General features: G+C 35.4%; 1 protein-coding gene across 3 annotated transcripts; it reads left to right on the forward strand.

The window, feature by feature from the left end:
- Positions 1 to 222: 222 nt before the first annotated feature.
- Positions 223 to 21,753, forward strand: LOC110670341 (membrane protein of ER body 2). 3 transcript variants are annotated; one of them, XM_058134917.1, is made up of 9 exons: positions 227 to 724; positions 12,057 to 12,206; positions 12,681 to 13,313; positions 14,869 to 15,018; positions 15,878 to 16,096; positions 17,195 to 17,518; positions 18,936 to 19,184; positions 19,766 to 19,827; positions 21,076 to 21,753. In XM_058134917.1, exons 1-9 carry the CDS (start codon positions 430 to 432, stop codon positions 21,532 to 21,534), a joined length of 2,541 nt encoding a protein of 846 aa, XP_057990900.1. In that variant the 5' UTR covers positions 227 to 429; the 3' UTR covers positions 21,535 to 21,753. The 3 variants fall into 3 exon arrangements, with proteins under 3 accessions (XP_057990913.1, XP_057990900.1, XP_057990908.1); XM_058134930.1 differs by lacking the exon at positions 15,878 to 16,096 and having other exon boundaries at positions 223 to 724; XM_058134925.1 differs by lacking the exon at positions 12,057 to 12,206 and having other exon boundaries at positions 232 to 724.

The raw sequence follows: 21,753 nt of genomic DNA on the forward strand, positions 1-21,753 counted from the left end.
TATATTATTTTTTTTTATTTTATCTTTATTTATCATTAATTCCAATGCAAGTCCTTGCCAACACGTTTCTATTTTTAAATGATATTTTATTTTAATTATTTATTATTTTTTAATAAATATAATATTATTTAATTAAAATTTTAATTTTTTAAAAAATTTTAAAAAACTATTAAAATGAGATGGAGGAAATGCCATTGAAGCGATGAAATCTTGAAATCCAGAGATAATTCAACCACTATTATCTCATGTGTTGTTTGCTTTTCGTCTGCGTTCACATGGGATTCACTGCTGTTATTTTTAAATAGAATTTCACGTAGCTGTCAAGTCCTGTTTCCCTCTCTTTGGTACAGAAGCTAACACGTCTCTCGCTCTCTCGCTCTCTCGCTCTCTCGTCTCTTCTTCATTGTCCTTGTTTCTCTGTACTTAGTAATGGAAGGTAACCAACATAAATTGGTGCTGGAGGAGGAGGAGGAGGAGGAGGAGGAGGAGGCGGCTCTGCAGAGCAGGCAGTCTCGGCGGAGCAACAACAATTCTATTGATGCTGTTGTTATTTCTAGCAATGGAAATGGCAAAGGCATTGTTGGTTCTTGTGGTAGCAGTAACGACAGCAGTATTGAATCGGAGAGTAAGACTGCAAATGGAACTGGATATGAATCTCCTATTAAAGACGTTGGGGAAGATGGCAGATTGCATAATAATAGCGTTTACTTTGATCAACACCATGGTACTTGATCTTCTTCTCTTTCTCAATTGTTTCTACTACTTCTTTTCCTGTTCATGTTACTCTCAATTCTTCATTTTTTTTTTCATTCTTAATTAATTGGTTCTTCTTCAAGGGATGTGAAAAAATTGCGTAATTGTTGCTTTTAGAATTGACTCTACAGTTTACTTATTAACAAAATTCTACTGAATTATGAGCACTTATTTTTTGTTATGCTAATATAGAATTTTTGGTTTTTTTTCCCTCTATGATAGATTATTCTCTTGTTACTATCTTAGGCAACCTGAATCTATGTTTAAAAAGTTTAAAGCTACTTAGGAAACTTTGGCAAGAGGATTTGGTGTGTTATCTAAGCAAGAATTGTACTCAGCTTGTTGGTCTTATTTTGGTGATTAAAGCTATTTTTTATGGTGTGTGCTACAACTCCTTTCATCTCTTCATTTGGGGTGATGTTTTTGGATCATTTATACTTGCAAGAAAATGTTATTATTGTATGCAAAATAAAAACGTTCATAACGACTAGCTTAATTTGTCGTAGAAAGTTCAAATCCCATGCCTATGACAGTGTGGTAAAAGTTGAGGCCTCGATTTTGCGTGTGCAGTTTGCCCATCAACACCTTAAGATGGGACATATTGAAGTGTGCCAAAGATCGTGCCGATTGGAATCTTCATCTCACTTTCTATACCACGCTGCCAGCATTTATTATATTGTTACTAACATAAGTTGGATTGCGATTGATGCTCATTTTTATACATTGATTTTACATACGCTATCTTGCCATAATGTATTTTAACATTGCTAATTGGTTTCTGGATTTTCTAGTTTTAGTTTTAGGATTCTTTAAATTTTCTTGTAATTTAATTAAAGTGATCGGTCCTTCTTATGGGTTCTCTCACAACTTTGACATATAAAATCAAGAGGAAAATTACTGTCTGATTACTACACAATGGAAATGTTAGAATCCCTTAATTAGTGTAAATTCTTTAATCAGTATAAATTAGCTGTAAATTAGAATATAATTAGAAATTATTATATTTATTGGCTATTATTAGTTTCCTAGTTAGTCCTAACCTTTGTATAGAAATTAGAATGCTTGTAAATCATTTTTGTATGAAGAAATATAAAAGAAAATTTTTTAAATTCTTTGTTTTCTGCATGGTATCGTAGCAGTGCCAAAATTTATTGGCGTGAACAGTGTAGTTTGGGTAATTTTTTTTTTTTGTCAAGCTTCTACATCGTCGTTCTAGGAAGGGAGGTGACTGTCACCACCCACTTGAGGGGGAAGGACACCAGCAAATCGGCTTATGCCCGAAGTACCGCCACCGTCCGGTGAAGCGCGTGAGCTCACGCACTTCCAGAAGTCTCGTGTCATTCTTCATGCACAGGTGCATGCACCCTTTTTTTCGGTGATTTCTCAGACCGCGCCTCTTGCCAACGGCCTTCCCTGTCCAACGCTCCTCTGACCAACATGATTCTACACCTAGTTTGCACATTTATTTTTTTGGATACCTTCCGTTGCCCAATTTCTTGCTTTCTGTCTCAGTACCTATTTTTTAAATTAAAAAATAACTGATGAAAATCAGAAAGCCTTTGAAACAAATGTTGGATTTGTTGGTGATAATCCCTCTTTACAAATTAGCCCTGTGAAGTTGGATGGAACTAATTATTTGGCATGGCCTAGACCTTGTCTATTGTTCATTCAGGCTAGAGGACTGCAGGGTAATATCACTGGAGATAGAAAAAAGTCAGAAAGTACTAGTTCTACCTACAGCCAATGAGAGTCGGAGAACTCTCTTGTTATGTCATGGCTCATCAATCCTATGCAACCTCATATATCTCGTAGGTATTTACTGTTGGACAGTACCGCTACCATTTGGAGTGCTATTTCTCAGACTTATTCTCAAGTTGGGAATGATGCACAAGTTTATGAGCTTAGGAATAAGATTCATGGAATGAAACAAAGTGAGTTGACTGTTGCTTAGTATTATGTGGAACTGAGTGGTCTATGGCAAGAGTTGGATTTTTATCAGGACTTTCAGACTTCATGTCCGGCGCATATATGATTTTCTTGCTGAGCTAAATGTGGAGTATGATCAGATTCGGGTCCAAGTGCTTGGTAAGGATCCTTTGCCCATCTTAAGGGAGGCATACTCTTATGTTCAGCAGGAGGAGAGCAGGAGTATCATGATCAATTCTAAAGCTGTTGATAAGGCTGGGCTAGCTGCTAACTCCTTACGAGAACGGTCATATGGTCCATCAGGTAAGGATCACTTGCATTGTGACTACTATGGGAAATCTTGGCACACCAAAGAACAATGTTGGAAGCTGCACGGCCGCCCAACTAAAGGGCGTGGAGGAAAAAGGATGGGCTCTGCTAGATCACAAGCAAATATATCTGAGGCTATGAGTGTTTCTGAAGATATTGCTATCACTGGGATGTTTTCCAACGAAGAGGTACAGACTCTGAGACGATTCCTATCACAGCTTGAATCACAATCTACTACAGTTGCTTCTTCTAACTTCGTAATCTCAGGTAATGCTTTTCTTGCCAATCATAATAATTCATTTTGGGTTATAGATTCTGGAGCAAACAAACATATGACAGGCTCTTTGAATATATTCATATCCTATTATCCATGTTCAAACAAAGAAAAAGTCTGCATTGCGAATGGATCCTTATCTAATGTTTCTGGAACAGGTTCTATTAAATGCACTCCTATTATAAGTTTTAGTTCTGTCTTAAATGTGCCTAGCTTTCCTATTAACCTTTTGTCTGTCAGTTTTATTACAAAAGCTCTCAACTGTAAAATTGAATTTTTTCCCTCTCACTGTGTATTTCAGGAGTTGATAACAGGGAGAACGATTAACAGTGATAGACTGCAAGATGGGCTATATCTATTGAATGATTGTGTTTATCATGCCATGTTGGGACAGTCTATGGGTGCTGAAGAAGAAATTATTTAGTGGCATAGGAGACTTGGACATCTTTCATTTACTGTTTTAGAGAAACTTTATCCTCTTTTATTAAGCAATGCAAAATTGAATTGTTAGTATGTGATGCTTGTGAGTTTATCAAACATACTAGACAATCTTATCCTGCAATAAATAATAAGACTTCAGTTCCTTTTATGACTATTCATTCTGATGTGTGGGGGCCTACTCAAACTGTGTCTTTATCAGGCTATAGATGGTTTGTGACATTTATTTATTGTTGCAGTAGGTTAACTTGGGTATATCTGATGAAAGGGAAAAATGAAGTATTTTCATCTTTCAACAGTTTTACAAAATGATTAGCACCCAGTTTGATGCTCATGTTAAAATACTGAGAACTGATAATGGCACAGAGTATATGAATGGAGTTTTTCATAAATATTTGAAGTCACACGGAATTTTGCATCAGACTAGTTGTATTAATACTAGTGCTCAAAATAGACTGTCTAAGAGAAAAAATAGACATTTACTTGAGGTTGCTAGGTCTCTTATGTTTACAATGAATATTCCCAAACCTTACTGGGGGGATGCAATTCTTTCTATTGCATATCTTATTAACAGGATGCCATTCCGGACTTTGGAGTTAAATAGTCCTTTGGAGGTTTTGCAAGGTACAAATTCATATATTGTTCCTCCAAAGGTCTTTGGTTGTATTTGCTTTGTTCATCAGCCTAATATGAGGAAGTTAGAACCTCGAGCCCTCAAGTGTGTCTTTGTTGGTTATTCCAGTACTCAGAAGGAATATAGGTGTTACCACCCTCCTGCACGAAAATATTTTGTGAGCATGGATATTACCTTTAGGGAATCTGAATCTTATTTACATCCACCTCTTCAGGGGGAGCATAGGAAGGAAGAAGAGGTGTCTTTTCCTTATTATTTGTGCTCTCCCAACTTTTAACTTTAAGGAGAAAATCTGGGTCTAAAGCCTATACCTAATAATGATACTCAAATCTCGAGGGAGACTGAATGGACTAGATTTGAAAATCTATACTCGGTGGAACAAGACAGATATAGCCATCGAGCAGGAGACTGCTGATCAACCGGAATCTCTGGATTCAATTCCTGAACATCCTGAGGTATGTGATGAGTCTCCTTTGGCTCCTGAAGAGTCTAATTTTAATTCTCAGTCTACTCTTTCTTCTTCTAATAATGACCTTGATATTTCTATTGCTCTCAGAAAAGGTGTTAGAACCTGTACTAAACATCCATCTCTAACTTCATTTCCTATGATTCTTTGTCTCCATCCTATAGAGCCTTTCTATTGTCTGTTTTCTCTGTTTCCATCCCACAGGATTGGAAGAAAGCATGTCTTGATTCAAAATGGAAGGCAGCCATGATGGAGGAGATGAAAGCTCTAGCAAAGAATGAGACATGGGAACTTGTTACTCTTCCAATGGGAAAAAATCAGTTGGATGCAAATGGGTGTTCACTGTGAAACATAGAGCAGATAATTCAATTGAAAGGTATAAGGGTAGGTTGGTAGCAAAAGGCTTCACACAGACGTATGGGGTAGATTACCAGGAAACGTTTGCTCTTGTTGCTAAAATGAATATCATCAGAATTTTACTATCATGTGCAGTAAATCTTGAGTGGGATTTGCAGCAGTTTGATGTAAAAAATGCCTTTCTACATAGTGATTTGGAAGAAGAAGTATATATGAAAATCTCTCCAGGGTTTGAGAATGAGAAGACCAAAGGAAAAGTTTACAGATTTAAAAAAGCACTGTATGGTTTAAAACAATCACCTAGGGCATGGTTTGATAGGTTTAGTAAAGCTATGGTTTCTTTTGGATACTGCCAAAATAATGTTAATCACACCTTATTGTAGAAAGAGATGATTCTCCTTAATTTCAATTAATCTGTACATGGGTATATATATACAATTGATTCCTATAATTGTGTTCTACTGATTAGGAAGAAATCCTAAATAAGAAATCCTAAATAGGAATACAGAATACAGAGTATACAGAGAAATAATATAGTGATTGACTTTCCATAACACTCCCCCTCAAGTTGGAGCATAGATGTTAATCATGCCCAACTTGTTACAAATGTAGTCATTCCTAGCTCCATTCAGAGTTTTTGTGAAAATATCTCCTAACTGCTCTCCAGTTTTGATGTGCCTTGTTGAGATGATCTGTTGTTGAATCTTTTCACGAATAAAGTGACAATCAATCTTAATATGTTTGGGCAGCTCATGAAACACCGGATTAGAAGCAATATGGAGAGCAGCTTGATTATCACACCACAATTTCGCAGGCAGGGAGATCTTAAAACCTGTCTCATCTAGTAATTGAAGTATCCACATTACCTCACATACTGATTGTGCCATGGCTCTGTATTCGGATTCAGCACTAGATTGAGAAATTACACTCTGCTTCTTACTTCTCCAAGACACCAAATTTCCTCCAATAAAAACGCAATATCCAGTAGTTGACCTCCTGTCAACCTTAAATCCAACCCAGTCGGCATCTGAAAAACATTCAACATTCAAATGCCTATGATTATCATATAACAAACCTCTTCTTGGAGCGCTCTTCAGATAACACAAGATTTGTTCCAAGGCTTCCCAATGAGCAACAGTTGGGGAAGACATAAACTGACTTATCACACTAATGGCATAAGCAATGTCAGGACGAGTGACTGTAAGGTAGTTCAATTTTCCTACCAATCTCCTGTATCTCTCTGAATCTTCAAACAACTCACTATCCCCTGCTAACAGTTATAAATTTGGAGTCATTGGTGCACTATAAGGCATAGCACCTAATTTTCTTGTCTCTGTCAATAAATCGAGGACATATTTTCTTTGAGACAAGAAAATACCCTTCTTACTTCTCATAACTTCAATACCCAAGAAATACTTTAACAATCCCAAGTCTTTGGTCTGAAACTGGGTTTGGAGGAAGGTTTTAAGAGATAAAATACCTGCAGAGTCACTCCCAGTGATGACAATGTCATCCACATAGACTACCAGGAGAATTATACCAGCCTCAGATTGCTTATAAAATACTGAGTGATCACACTTACTCTTTTGCGTACCAAATTCCTGTACTGTTTCACTGAATTTCCCAAACCAGGCCTTAGGACTTTGTTTCAAGCCGTAAAGAGACTTCCGAAGCCTACAAATTTTACCCAACTCCCCCTGAGTAACAAACCCAGGTGGTTGCTCCATATACACCTCCTCCTGAAGATCACCATGAAGGAAAGTATTCTTGATATGCAATTGGTGCTGGGGCCAATCATATGTAGCTGCTAAAGAGAAAAACAAGCGAACAGAAGTAAGTTTAGCTACAGGAGAAAAAGTGTCAGAGTAATCAACCCCATATGTCTGAGCATATTCTTTTGCTACAAGGCGTGCTTTTAACCTAGCCACAGAACCATCAGGATTTACCTTTACCGTAAATACCCATTTGCAACCAATAGCTTTCTTACCAGTGGGCAAAGACAACAGTTTCCATGTACCATTAGCATCTAAAGCCTCTATTTCTTCTTTCATAGCAGCACACCAGCCAGGATGAGACAATGCCTCACCCACAGTATTAGGGATAGGAACAGAGTCTAAAGAAGTAACAAAACACCGAGAATAAAAAGACAATTGATTATAAGAAATAAAAGAAGAGCTATAAGTACATGAACGTTTACCTTTACGAAGAGCAATGGGTAAGTCTATATCAGAATCATGATCAGTATGAGGTACAAGATCTCCTAACGAAGTAGCTGGTGCAGGATCTGAGTCAGGAATCTCCAATCTCCTGGAATAAACATGAACGGGAGGTCGAGTAGGTCTAGAGACAGAAGGAATAGACTGTGGGAGAGGACTAGACATTGGTTGGACAGTATATTTTAAGAGATCATCCTCCTCTCCCTGACTCTCATACACAGATGATTGAGAAAAAAATGGAGTGGACTCAAAAAATGTGACATCTGCAGAAACAAGATAACGATTAAGAGTAGGAGAGAAACAGCGGTACCCTTTTTGCAGCCGGGAGTACCCAAGGAAGACATATTTGAGAGACTTTGGATCCAATTTAGTAACCTGTGGACGAACATCACGCACAAAACAGGTACAACAAAAAATACGGGGTTCAACAGGGAACAAAGATTTTGTAGGAAACAAAGCAGTATAAGAAATATCCCCATTAAGGACAGAAGACGGCATAGGATTGATAAAAAAATATGCCGTAGAAACTGCATCCGCCCAAAAGTGTTTAGGAACTTTCATCTGTAAAAGAAGAGCACGAGTTACCTCAAGAAGATGCCGATTTTTTCTTTCGGCCACGCCATTTTGGGATGGGGTATCCATACAGGAAGACTGATGAAGAGTGTCATTTTGTGTCATATAAGACTGAAATTGTACTGAAAAGTTTTCTTTGGCATTGTCACTTTTAATATGCGCACAGAAATATTAAATTGAGTTTTGATTTCATTATAAAAGGCACAAAAGATATAAATCAACTTAGAACGATTCTTCATTAAATATAATCAAGTAACACGAGAGTAACCATTAACAAAAGTAACAAAATAACGAAATCCAATTTTAGAAGTAATAGAACAAGGACCCTAAACATCAGAATGAACTAACTCAAAAGGGGATGAAGCCTGTTTATTGATTCTAGACACAAAAGGCTAACGATGATGTTTTGCAAACTGACATGACTCACATTCAAGCACTGATAAAGACTGAAACTGTGGACACAACTTCTTCATGGTAGACAAAAAAGGATGACCCAATCTACAATGAGCTTCAAGAGGTGTTAAGCTACTGGAGCAAACAAGCGACTGCGGTACATGATTTTCTAGAATGTAGAGACCTCCTGACTCACGTCTTCTACTGATAATCTGCTTCGTCGTAAGATCTTGAAACAAACACTGGTCAGGGAAAAAGGAAACAGAATAATTTAAGATACGAGTAAGTTTACTAACAGAAAGTAGATTAAAAGAGAATTTTAGTAGATACAAAACAGATGACAAAGAAATTGACAAAGTCGGGTTCGCAGTTTTAGAACCCATGACATAAGAAGTAGAACCATCAGCTAAAGTAACTTAAGAGGAAGTGAGATTAGACTGAAAAACAGATAGAATACTAGAATTACTTGTCATGTGATCTGTCGCACCAGAATCAATAACCCATTTGGATGAGGAAAACACAAAGCATGTAGTGGATTTACCTGACTCAGCGATCGCAGTGACAGGGGAACTGGTAGGCTTTAGAGATGCCTGATACTGGGAAAACTGTGCAAAATCCTCTGCAGATACCAAAATAGTTTTCTCAGAGGAAGGTACTGTAGAATTCTCTGCTGCCATATTTCCATCTGTGATCACTGATTTTTCCTCTGAAGTTGCAGACAATTATATTTTGTATGGCCAGACTCATGGCAATAATAACAAATGACTCCTCTTGAGTCTTGATTAGAACTAGCCTCTCCATTACGCTGATTAATTCTGTTGCCTGTAATTCCTCCTCTACTTTCTCTTCTATTACCATGTTGTCCATTTGGATTACGGCTAATAAGAGCACTACTGGCAGGCTGTGAAGATTGGGTACTCTCTGTACGAAGGACCCGTGTGAACGTTTCATGCAAAGAGGAAATCTCAGAACTGGAGAAAATATGAGATTTAGCAGTCTCATACTCTAAAGGAAAGCCTGCAAGAAAACTCATAACAGCCAGTTGCTCCCGTTTGGGCTGCTGAACTTTCACATCAGGACTAAAAGGCAACAATACATGTTCCTCATATACCCGTTTAAAATCCATAAAACAAGCCGTGAAAGACTTATCCTCTTTCTCAGCACGGTAGAATGCCTTACAAACATCATAAATACGGAGATATTTTCTTTACCAGAATACAGAAAATCTAAGTAATCCATCAATTCCTTAACAAATTCACAGTGATTAATTAAACTAATTACCTTACTGTGAATCGAGTTCCGAAGCTGCAAAAACAACCGAGCATCATCCCTTAGCCAAGTTTGTCGTGTATCATCCGTAGGTGGATCTTTAGTAAGGTGATCATCCTTATCAATGCTACGCAAATAGACCCTAACAGTCTTACTCTACTCCAGGTAATTCGAACCATTAAGTTTGTGTTCCGTGATCTTAGTCATCACCGGAATCACATCAGAAATAACATTCTTATTTTCTACCATTTGTTGAGACAAAAAAAACTGACCGAAACGCTAATCCAAAGTGCTTACAGCAGCAAAATAACCCAAAATCACAAATCAAGTAAATACCGAAATAGGATCTGAGAGCCAAACCTCAGAAGTCCTTTAATGGTGTATTGGATTAGGCAACAGCACACAGTGGTGGAATGAGAGGGTTGAGGTGACGTCGGCAATGTTGATCGGAGTCGAAACTGCCCGTCAGCGGCCAAGGTCTCTCCTGAGCTGGGTGGTGAGAACAAATGGTCACCCTAGATGGATGACCTGCTCTAATACCATGTAGAAAGAGATGATTCTTCTTAATTTCAATTAATCTATACATGGGTATATATATACAATTGATTCCTATAATTGTGTTCTACTAATTAGGAAGAAATCCTAAATAAGAAATCCTAACACTTATTTATAAAACACTATAGGGGTAAGATCACTCTGCTTATTGTCTATGTGGATGATATTGTGATAACTGATAATGATAGGGAAGAAATGATTCATCTAAAGGAACTACTAGCATAGGAGTTTGAAATCAAAGATTTGAGAAGGCTAAAGTACTTGCTTGAAATAGAGGTCGCCAGATCAGATAAAGGAATATTTATTTCTCAAAGGAAGTACATACTAGATCTGTTGGAGGAAACGGGAATGCTAGGTTGTAAACCAGCAAAGTCTCCCATTGAGGCAAATCACAAATTGCAAGCTGGAGTTGGGGAATCCATGGATATTGTGAGATATCAGAGGTTAGTTGGTAGACTGATTTACCTTTCGCATACCAGACCAGATATAGCATATGCAGTGGGTCTAGTGAGTCAGTATATGCATGATCCTCGTGAATATCATTTGGAGGATATTTTCCGCATCTTGCGATACTTAAAATCTGGACCTGGGAAAGGACTTCTTTTCTCAAAGCATGGCCATCTTCAGATTAAGGCCTTTACAGATGCATATTGGGGTGGATCTCTTGATGATAGAAGATCGACATCTGGTTACTGTACTTTTGTTGGTGGTAATCTAGTCACTTAGAGAAACAAGAAGCAAAATGTGACAGTTAGATCTAGTGCAGAGGCTGAGTTTAGATCAATGGCTCAAGGCATTTGTGAACTATTGTGGTTATGAAAGTTGATGGAGGAATTAAAATTGCTGGAAACTACTGGTTTGTCCCTGTTCTGTGATAACAAAACTGCCATCAGTATAGTTCACAATCCAGTTCAGCATGATCAGACCAAGCATATAGAGATTGATAGACACTTCATAAAAGAAAAAGATGTTAATGGTTCCTTAAGTATTTCTTACGTAGGGTCGAAAGACCAGTTAGCTGATGTGTTCACTAAGGGATTAAGTTGTAAGAGGTTTCATACCCTAGTTTGCAAGTTGGGCATGTGCAATATACATGAACCAACTTGAAAGGGAGTGTTAGAATCCCTCAATTAGTGTAAATCTTTTAATCAGTGTAAATTAGCTGTAAATTAAAATATAATTAGAAATTATTGTATTTATTGACTATTATTAGTTTCTTAGTTAGTCATAACCTTTGTATATAAATTAGAATGCTTGTAAATCATTTTTGTGTGAAGAAATATAAAAGAAAATTTTCCAAATTCTCTGTTTTCTACAGGAAATAATTCAGGCTGTTCTATCCCACAGAGAATCCATTTATTGCACAACAAAAATATTTGTAGAAAACTCTATTTCTTCCACTTGTACAACACATGTAAAAATGGGACTTATTATTCAGCCTGGTATATTTTCTTTTAGAACTAATTCCTATCACCATCCCATCAGTCTCTAATGTTGTGTAAAATTTAATGTGTTAGCTCTCAATACCCGATGTGATAATGATCACAGACTTTTATCTATTGGAATTATTAATATTACTGGATTGTGCTCCGCAAAGCCTTATTGTTGCAAACCCCTAATTTTGCCTCAGATTTGGATGATCTGTTAAAGATGTTCATTGTGATTCCACATTAGAATAGTCCTAGTTGGTTCCAGAAGGCCACATACTGATTAATCTTTTAAAATGTCAACTGAGTTATAGGAGATAGAAGAAAAGTGAAACATTGGGTATCATATTATTTGTTTGCGAGAACATTTCAACTTAATTTTTTTTTCCTATTTTGGTTATTTATTTTGGTGGGGGATTTGGTGTCTGGCGAATGTTTTGTTACCATTCCTTGTTTTTTACTGAAGGAATTTGGAAATGTCACCACTGCAATTGGACCTACTGCATGGGAAGTCTGTTGATTGATCATAGTCAGAATATTAAACGGCATTTGCACATGCTGATGAATGTCAAAACCTTTAATCAACAGAGACTGTGTTTCATAATTGAAAATAAAGGTCAGTAGATACCAATATTTGTTGGAGGAATGATAGTAGTTACTGTCAGTGAAAATGCAATTTGCATTGTCCTTTAATGGATAACAATCAACTGGTGTGATTTTTAGGCTTTTGCTCCACGCTTGTGTCAATTGTCCATGTAAGTTAGTGGTGGGGCAAAAGTTAATAGGCCTTCTGTTGATGGTGTAGCTATGATTATTAGTTTTTTCAACGTTTGCTTTTTCTAAATGCCAAAATTTTAGATATTTATTTCTGACTACCTTACACATATCAACTTCAAAATTACTTTAGTCACTAGTGAATATCAGATCTATCAAGTATGGGATGATAACTGGTAGTTTTACTGCCATTTTACTACAGCAAATTTGTAACTATGGCACAATCCTCTTATATTCTTCTGATAATTTTATTTGAATGCAATCATCATTGCTCCATGCTTTAAGAATTAAATGTTTAGCTACTGCTTGGTTGCAGGTACTGAATCCATTGATGGAGTTTTTGAAATGAAGAGTGGTAGTGTTGCTAGTTCTATTTCTGGGACAAATTGCAGAGATATGGATGTCCACATAAAGAAAGTGGAGGTTCAGAAAAGTCTAATCAAGGACATAAATGATCAATATGGTGAAAATTTTGATGATAAAGGTTTTTCTGGTTCAAGTTTAACACCTTTAGAGGAGTCACATGAAGAGCAAAATATAAAATCCAAGCCTATCAACAATGAAACTATACTAGAAGGAGATTTTGATAAAACAGAAGAAACTGACCAGGAAGAGACAGAATTAGATGTTGAGACGGTATTAGAGAAGCAAAATACTCATGATTTGTATTGCCCTAACTGCAGCTCTTGTATTACCAGACGGGTTATTCTCCGTAGAAGAAAACCAAAAATTCGAAATGCACCTCATAAACCAAAGCACAATAAATCAGAAACAGATTTTCACTCTGAGTTGAAGTCCATTAATACCAATTCAGCCAATTTTCAAGTTCATGACACGGTTAACAATCAATCAAGTGGTAGTCCAGCACTTGCAGCTGATGCTAACAATAGGGACAGGGAACCAGAGATATTCAGATGCTTATCGTGCTTCAGCTTTTTCATTCCTACAGGTATTAATGTTATCCCTGCTTTGTGAAGAACATTGCCTTGCGTTATTCTTCTTAACCTAACAATAGTAGCTACAAGGATGGTGATTAAACACATGCATTTTTCATAATCTGTAGATATTTTCTACTTCAAATAGGCTAGCATATCAACATGGAACTATTAGTGTTCTCATATTAGAAAGTGAGTGCCAATTACTAATGACGTCAGTTTTATAATTTTTTGGCTGGTAGGAACACGTATCCATTAATAATAAGGTTTAACCATACCCTCTTTCCCCAACTTTTTTTTTTGAAAAAAAAAATGGTTGGGTCACTGAAGGGTTTGAATGAGAGTTTTCATTGACAAATATCATTGAAATTTGGCTTGTAAATATTCAGTCCCCAACTTTCTATTTTGTCATACCAGATTGTTAACTATTTAATAATGACTTGATATTCCCATGTACTGATGTGCATTTTCTTGTTTCTTAACAAATATTGATAAACATAAACAAAAGGGTTAGTTTGTCTGAGTCAAATAATTTATACGCAGGTCGCTAACCTATTTGTCCAACATTGTTTTCTTAGTTTTAGTTTGATACTTTCTTATGTTTCTAACTCTTCCAACTCAAGTACGTTTTTTACTTTTTTTTCCATGTAAAGCACATTAATATAATATTGTTAAAATCCTAGTCAATTCCTAGGATGCTATGGCCTTATGATGCACAACGCACCAAATGATTTCAAATGCCTCATATCTAAGACCTTGAGCTTGAGTGGAATTATGGTACTAACCATGATCATACTAATTAAAATATATAAGGTGTTTGGCTATTCTTTGAACAACACATTTTATCATGTGATTTAAGAATAACACAATGAAGGGTAGTTCTTCCCAATGCAAAATCTCATAATCTAGTGGTTCAAAATCCAAGTTGGAATGTCAAGTTATAACAAAATGTAAAATAGTCCATTTTTTGAATTTTTACTATTTTTCTGGCTAAGGTTAAATTATTTGAGGTCATTAGAGTTATGAGTCATCTCCTATCGAACATTAAAAAGTTTGAGTCTCTTTGTGTTTGAGTTGAAAATATTAAAATCCTAATACTATCTTTTCTGGTGGATTAGGCCCAGGGACTGGGTTGCTTTAAAAAATCACTACATTTAATGAGTAACAGCCCCATCCTTTATTCTAGGTGCAGACATCCTGTAATGCATTTTATTTGCTGATCTAAAAGACCATTTTATGTTCATTTCTAGGTTATTAAATTTCTCTCTCTCTCTCTCTCTCTTGGGAGTTTTTTAAGCATATAAGTGCTTTTTTTTTTTTTATGCTTCAAAAGAAAATGAAAAAAGAATGAACATGTTAATTACAATGAATTCCTCACTGTCTGTCTCTCTTTCTCATTTTCTAATGTGTATACATTTCATACTACCAATTTGGCTAATCTTTCAATTTTGTTACTCTTTCAAAATTGGAGGCTGTCCTACTAAGTTTTCGCATGACTTTATTTCCTAATCCAGTATTGCTTAACTCATCTATATTATTGAGGATCATGTAATGGACTGCATTTGACAGGAGATGGTTTTAAATTGTTTCGGCATTTTAGAGAGAGCAATATCACTGAGAATGAAAATGTGCTAAATGTTCAAAAGACAACTGCAATCAACAGAAATTGGTTCTCATCCATTTTTGCAACCGATAAGAAGAAAATGACTATTGAACAAGGTAGCAGTTGTTTTCCAATCCTCGGAAGATTTACTCATTTAATGCAATAATTTTGTTTACACTTTCTGCTGCTTTATTTTGTGATGGATTAGACCATTCTTTCTTATTGACATAAAATTTCATGTTGCCCATTATAGTTTTGACAGACGTTGAAAATGCCAATTTTATGATTAAGATATGTACGTCCTAAAATAAAAATAATTGGAAAATAATATAATGGAGATATAACTATATAAGTAAAGAATGTAGATTTTATTAAAGTAGATCCTGAAGATGAAAAATCAATTAGGTTTTGGGGAAACAATAAATGGAAACTGGAAAGTAAGAGAATATTATGAAAAGTTTTCAACAGAACTAGAGTTGTTTTATTGAATATTGATGTATCATTTATTGTATGTCACATTTCATCTCCATGCAAGCGTTTAAAAAGGGGGGATCGACTAATAAAAATATTATCAATGGAATTATTTCTGTTACAATCAATCATATTCATTAACTTAACGATTATCTCACCCTTTCATTTTTCTTTTTAATTTTTCAAAAGTCAATCATTGCAGCAAAAGTTTCCCTACGTTAACTATTAGAAAACTGATGCATGAACAACCATGGTGTAAACTTATACTTTGACTTATGGCACAAGGACCTTGGTCCATAAAGCCTCATAAAAAAAAAAAGAAAAAATAAAACAACATGTGCACGAGTGTCATATTTATTTCTCACTTTGTCCCTTGTTTTTAGAGCATGCTAAGAAATTGCAAATCTGTATGGCAAAAATAGTACACTTTTCTGATTCTTTTGTGAGTTTAGAAGCTGTTTTGCTCCGGGATAAAGCACTTTGTAATATTAATTCTTGTATCAGACAATTTGGCAGGAAGAAATGAGACACAAGCTAATCAAAATGGTCTTGACTCTTCCAATGCTTCTCTATTACTGGGACTGGTAAACAATGTTGGGAGTACATCACCGGAGGCTAGAAAAGAGATTGCAGATTCTTCAAAACAAGAACATAGATATGTTGAAAATACATCAAAATGTGTAGGAGAGAAATCAGACAATGCAGCTGAGAAATCAGACATGGGTATGGGAAAAAAAGTATTTCTTTTCTTGTATTATGCACAATTTTCATTTGGATATGTGATTATATATTCTTACATTTTGTTGGCCATTCTAATGCTAAATCAAGTTCCAAGACATGGCTCATGCCATGAAGGACATCATTTGATTATGTCTATCATTGTAAAATATGGGCATCAACATGCTTTTAAGGATGTATTTTCTTCCTGAAAGAAGAGTCTGTTTCATTGCTTAAAATTCAGTTTTCAGGAATGAGCTAAACTTTTCAAGATTCAATGACATTGCTTAACAGTTAACATCATCTCACCGATGCCACCTTTATTTTCCATTTCAGTGCTACATTATCCACTTTGTGGCTTGTAACATTGTGAATGGGCATTGATATATATTCCTGTTGTTTCTACTATTGATATGGGGTAGTTTGTGGTTTGCTGTTTGCACATGTATGTACATTTTCTGTGTATGATAGTAAAAGAATTCCTAACAGAGTATTGCTGAAGGAATTTAGAGAAAGAAGAAGAAAACTAGTGGATAGAAGAGAGAGAATTAGAGAGAGTTTGAAGAGAAGAGAGAAAGGATAGAGATTGGAAAATGCACTACATCCAGCCTCCTAGCTGCCTTTATGCAGCTCATTACTGTTCCTACCAATTCTAACTACTTTTAAGAACTCCAGCTATACTTCTAACCACTATTAGACATCCATAACTGCTTCTGTTACAAATATTCAGGCATCCCTAACTGGTTTCCTGAACCTAATCCTCTTGTATGTAACAAAGTATGTGCATGAAAATGTTTTCTACTCTCATGACTTTCATTCATTAAATTAATGTGAAGTTCTGCTTGTCTATATTTTTATCCCTTCTTCATTAACTTTACTGGTCTCTATGCGTGTGTTGTATTCTAAAGTTTCTGGAAATAGATAGTTTCTATGGAATATTGATGCTAAATGGCATTGAACTTGGACTCTGTTAGGGTACTTTTAAACATGTCAGATGACTGGCTAAATGCGCTGTGATTATGTGCATCTTTTCTTATTTAAAATGTTTTGTAGGTGGTGATGCATTGAACAATGTGCATCTTTCTTATTTAAAATGTTTTGTAGGCGGTGATGCATTGGACAATGATATAGTGGATGATGTTCAACAATTTAACTCAAAAAGTTCTTCAGAGACTGTGTTATACCAACATAGACTTCATTCAGAAGCATCTGTTCCTGGCATTACTGGAGAACCTGCTGAAGATGCCTCATCAGGACCTCTACATGGTGGAGTGATTTTTCCACCATCTTCAACTTGTCAGTCTTTAGTGCCTGGGCTGTCACAGATGGAGATAGACAAGAATGTCAACAGGGCAAAGTTGGAAGAACAACTAGTTCAAATTGATATTGTAGAGACGCCATTTGATGCTGTGGGAAAGAAGATTCCAGGTACGTACAAGATCTTTTAGGGCATTGCTTAGAAATGATATGCTGAGAAACTTTTCACCTTGCTGACAAGGTGCTCAACAAACGTTATTCTTGCACTTAAAAATCTTTTTATGCAAGTTACGGAGTCCTAGCAAAAAATATGCTAGTAATAATATATTTAAATTTGAAATATCATTCTTATTACTATTCAACACACTTCATACTTCAGATAGTGACATGCACACCATTTGATTTGACAGATTTTTCCTAATTGTTAATGTAATATCAAATTTTATGCTTGGAGTATATACCTCTGTGTGAAAGCTTCATGCTATCACGTTTTCAAATAATTTTATAATAATGCTGATAATTTCCCCAGATTTTTGCCTTTGTGAAACCCTAGGTTACTTGGAGTGTGGATGCTCTGGTATGTGGAATGAGAACCGGAATATAAAATGTCCTTGTCTAGAAATGTGGCACAGTAGGGGTAGGTTTCTTGGAACGTGCTTAGTATGAACAAAATTCTAACGATCCAGAATGAAAAAAGGAATGTAAAATGTCCTTGTCTAGAAATGTGGCACAGTAGGGTTTAGCTTCTTGGGATGTGCTTAGTATGAACAAAATTCAATTATCCAGAATGAAGAAAACTTTTATGCTATCTTTGGATTCGTGTATTTGAATTGGAAAATTGGATTTCAAATATACCTTGTTTGGATAACAAAAGGAATTTCAAATTTTGAATTTAAACTGGCGATATCTAACAAAAAAAATTGTTTCTTCGGTTAACTTTGAATTTCAAATAACGTGGATAACATTGTTATTTCAACTCCTTACTTTTTGAAATCTCTATATTTACCTTGGATTTGATCAAAATCCAATTTCTTTTTTTTTTAAACCTCCCAAACAAGGTATTTGATCCAAATTCAAATTCATGAATCCAAACACAACCTTAAGAATTGCATATGTAATGAAATATATGCAAAATATGATATATTCAGGAAGAAATAAGAATAACCACAGATTTTCTATTATCCTCTAACTACAATAAATTAGTTTCAATTAGAAATACTGGGTTAACTACTTCAATGCTATAAAAAAATAAAAATTTCAACCCCAAAATTCTCACCATATTATTAACAAAATCATCTAATAATTGTGTGATTGAGATTGTTTGATTCTGTACCCAATGTAGACAAGTTTCTTCATTGGAACACTAATTTTGATGTTCCAAATTTCTAATGATCCACAATCCAGATCACAAATTGCTGAGGGTGCATCAATTTCTGGTAACACTGGTCTAAGCCAGTTATTATTATTATTATTATTATTATTATTATTATTATTATTATTATAGTGGGTGTTTATTAGTTGCATTATTTGCATATATGGGCATGAACTTCTATTTGTCACATTGTTTTAACATGGCAATATGATGCAGGGGGAGATGTGATAGTTCCTGTTGAACGAAGGTCAGGGGAACCTACAGCTTCTCAGATGGCACAAAATGTTGATGGTTCAACAGAAGTCAGAAGTTCACTACTGAGTGGGACCCACACATACATGAGTGAACAAGGAGGTGCTGGAGTTACTGTGGATATTTTGAAAAGCATTGTATATGGTGGCTTAATAGAATCTATCACAAGTCTAAGTGTTGTGTCATCTGCTGCGGGTGCTGGTTCTGCTACATGTAAGCATTTTTTTCCTGTATGATAATCTACATTAAAGATCAACTTACTGAACAGATTCATCTAGCTCATCAGGTTTCAAATTTAATATTATCTTATACAGAATGTGAAACCCATGAATTATGTTTGACTAAGGTTTGCAGTCATAAACTTCCTTGGGATAAACGATTTACAAAGGCTATTCTTTGGTATGTAAAGAATTTGTGGTTATACTTCAAATCCTGCCAAAATTTTCTAATCATATCAAATGATGAATTACTGATGAATGTCAAATCTACATGTTTGCCAAGATAAGAAAAACTATGCCATTAGTTTTGCTGAAAGATTATGACGTAATTTCCATAAGTGACACATCACTAGGAAAAATTTATGGCTTAATTAGTCGTGTCTGGAAAGGGTATGCATACAAAATTAAAATGTTGTGTTAGACTTAATTCCAGTGTATCAAGAATGCTGTCCTTTTGTGTACTGTAAAGTGTAAAAGTAATCTGCTATACTCATCTTTTTTAAATCCTCTCTTCTATAATTTTGCAGAATTAACTGAGCAGCTACTTTTTACTTTGTTGACCTCGAAATTCTGCAGGGAACATTTTAGCGCTGGGATTAGCAAATTTGATTGGTGGACTTTTCATCATTGGTCACAATGTGAGTGATATTCCATGTCTTTACTAAGTAATGAGCATGATATTTAATATCCCGTAACAGCACTGTGTAACTGTGTATTAATCTTCTTAAAAGTTTATTCTAATAATATAACAATGGAAGGACAAATGTATTCAAGTTGTATTGATGAAAATGGGAGGCCTTTTACTCCCCTGATTTTTGCTTTATACAGTTGAACCCTTAAGGAACACACCTTCAGAATACCGCACACCCTCTCAAAGCATGCCCTGTAATGTGAAAGACTTCATTGGCAGTGTTTTGAAAACTGAATTAGTCAGTGCTAGTGGACTGAATGGACTACCAGTTCCATTTGTTTAACCTGGTCAGAAACTGTTAAAACACATTTGAAATATTTGAAAAAGATGCATAATTTTTTTAGGTAAAAAATGAAAATGGAAAGCCCAAACCAAACTGGTCGTAGATATAGTTTCTGGCTGGACTGTTCGAACCCAGTTATCAAAACACTGGCTTCTGGTCGTATTACATTCCAACAGATTTACTACAGAGATATAAAACCTTTTACGGATTCGACTTTCAACAGTCTTTTATATTGGTAATTGATAAGTCATGTAATAGTTTGTTATGTAGACTTGTCTGATGCATTGATCAAATAACACCATCATTAAATGTTGTCAAGTTACCTTACCCAGTTTTCTAGTTGTTTTGCACTTTCTGATATAAAAAAAAAATCCCAGATCTTTTAATTGATACTTTGGCCTACTTTAATATATTTATTGCAATTTTATCGAATTGATTAAAACCAGACTTCTAATTTTAACAAATTCAGCTAGTGAGAGAGAGATGTTAATAATTGTAATGCTAATTCTGGTTAATTAGATCAAATTGAAAGTTTAATTTTGGTCTATTGAATAAAACTGCAACTAATTAGCTTAGATTAAATTGCAATTTATTATTATTATTATCATTATTTTGTAATTAGGCCTTTTATTTTCAGGATATCTTTTGAGACATTAGTATTGTCAACACCAATTCTGTTACACGTTGGTTATTTTCCTGCTTATTCCCTTTCTTAGTGTTTTATGATTTTCTTTTCGAGTAAATTTGCATGCCAAGCATTGATTCTAAATCGCTCCTCATTCTGCTATGTATTTGAAAATCTCTGCTGGGTTTATCTTTACACTTCAAACCTTGATAGGTATAATTAAAATGAAGTCTGTTTTCTGTTCATCTACTTTCATGGCATTTTAAACTTACAATGATGTCTTACAGCTTATTGATCTGAAAAACGATGCCTCTGGTGGATCTTCCAACCAAATTAATGAGCAGCATGAGGACCGTTACCAAGAAACACTAGGACGAAGGGAGAATTTTTTACTTCATGCAACTGTTGCTATTTTATCATTCCTTACTTTTGGTATGCTGCCTCCTGTCGTTTATGGCTTCTCATTTCGTAAGAGTGATAATAGAGATCTCAAGCTTGCAGTGGTTGGAGGGGCTTCGCTTGTATGCATTATTTTACTTGCCATTGGAAAGGCTTACACTAGGCGGCAACCCAAGCGTTATATCAGCACTATATTGCACTTTGTGCTCATAGTGGTCATGGCCTCAGGTGCTTCTTATATAGTAGGCGACCTAATCGCTAAGCTGGTGGAGAAAGTTGGTTGGTCTGAGTCAAGTTTGGTCGTTCCAGAGATGATACCATTGGAGATGCCATGGGCTTCCTATTGAAGTCTTAAGACATTGAGTCAGAGAAGGTGAGGCAAGCTGGAATTGTTCAAGGGACTTATCATCGGCAAATGCTTTGTCGTTTCCAATTAGACAGTAGTTTTGACCATTTCACATTTACATTTTTTTTTTCTTTTTCTATTTTGTTGTCTTTGCATGGATTTATTTAAGTGATGATTGCAATTCAGAAATAAATAACAATCCGTATTTGAAAAAAAAAAA

Source organism: Hevea brasiliensis, chromosome 2 (genome assembly GCF_030052815.1).
Source record: "Hevea brasiliensis isolate MT/VB/25A 57/8 chromosome 2, ASM3005281v1, whole genome shotgun sequence".
Lineage (NCBI taxonomy): Eukaryota > Viridiplantae > Streptophyta > Magnoliopsida > Malpighiales > Euphorbiaceae > Hevea > Hevea brasiliensis.

Bases quoted from the DNA above. Each gene is read 5' to 3' on its own strand.
- LOC110670341 (XM_058134917.1), top strand. From the start codon at position 430: ATGGAAGGTAACCAACATAAATTGGTGCTGGAGGAGGAGGAGGAGGAG. The intron at 16,097-17,194 runs GTATGGGAAAAA...AATGTTTTGTAG, and splicing joins AGCTGAGAAATCAGACATGG to GCGGTGATGCATTGGACAAT. The intron at 19,185-19,765 runs GTAAGCATTTTT...GAAATTCTGCAG, and splicing joins GGGTGCTGGTTCTGCTACAT to GGAACATTTTAGCGCTGGGA.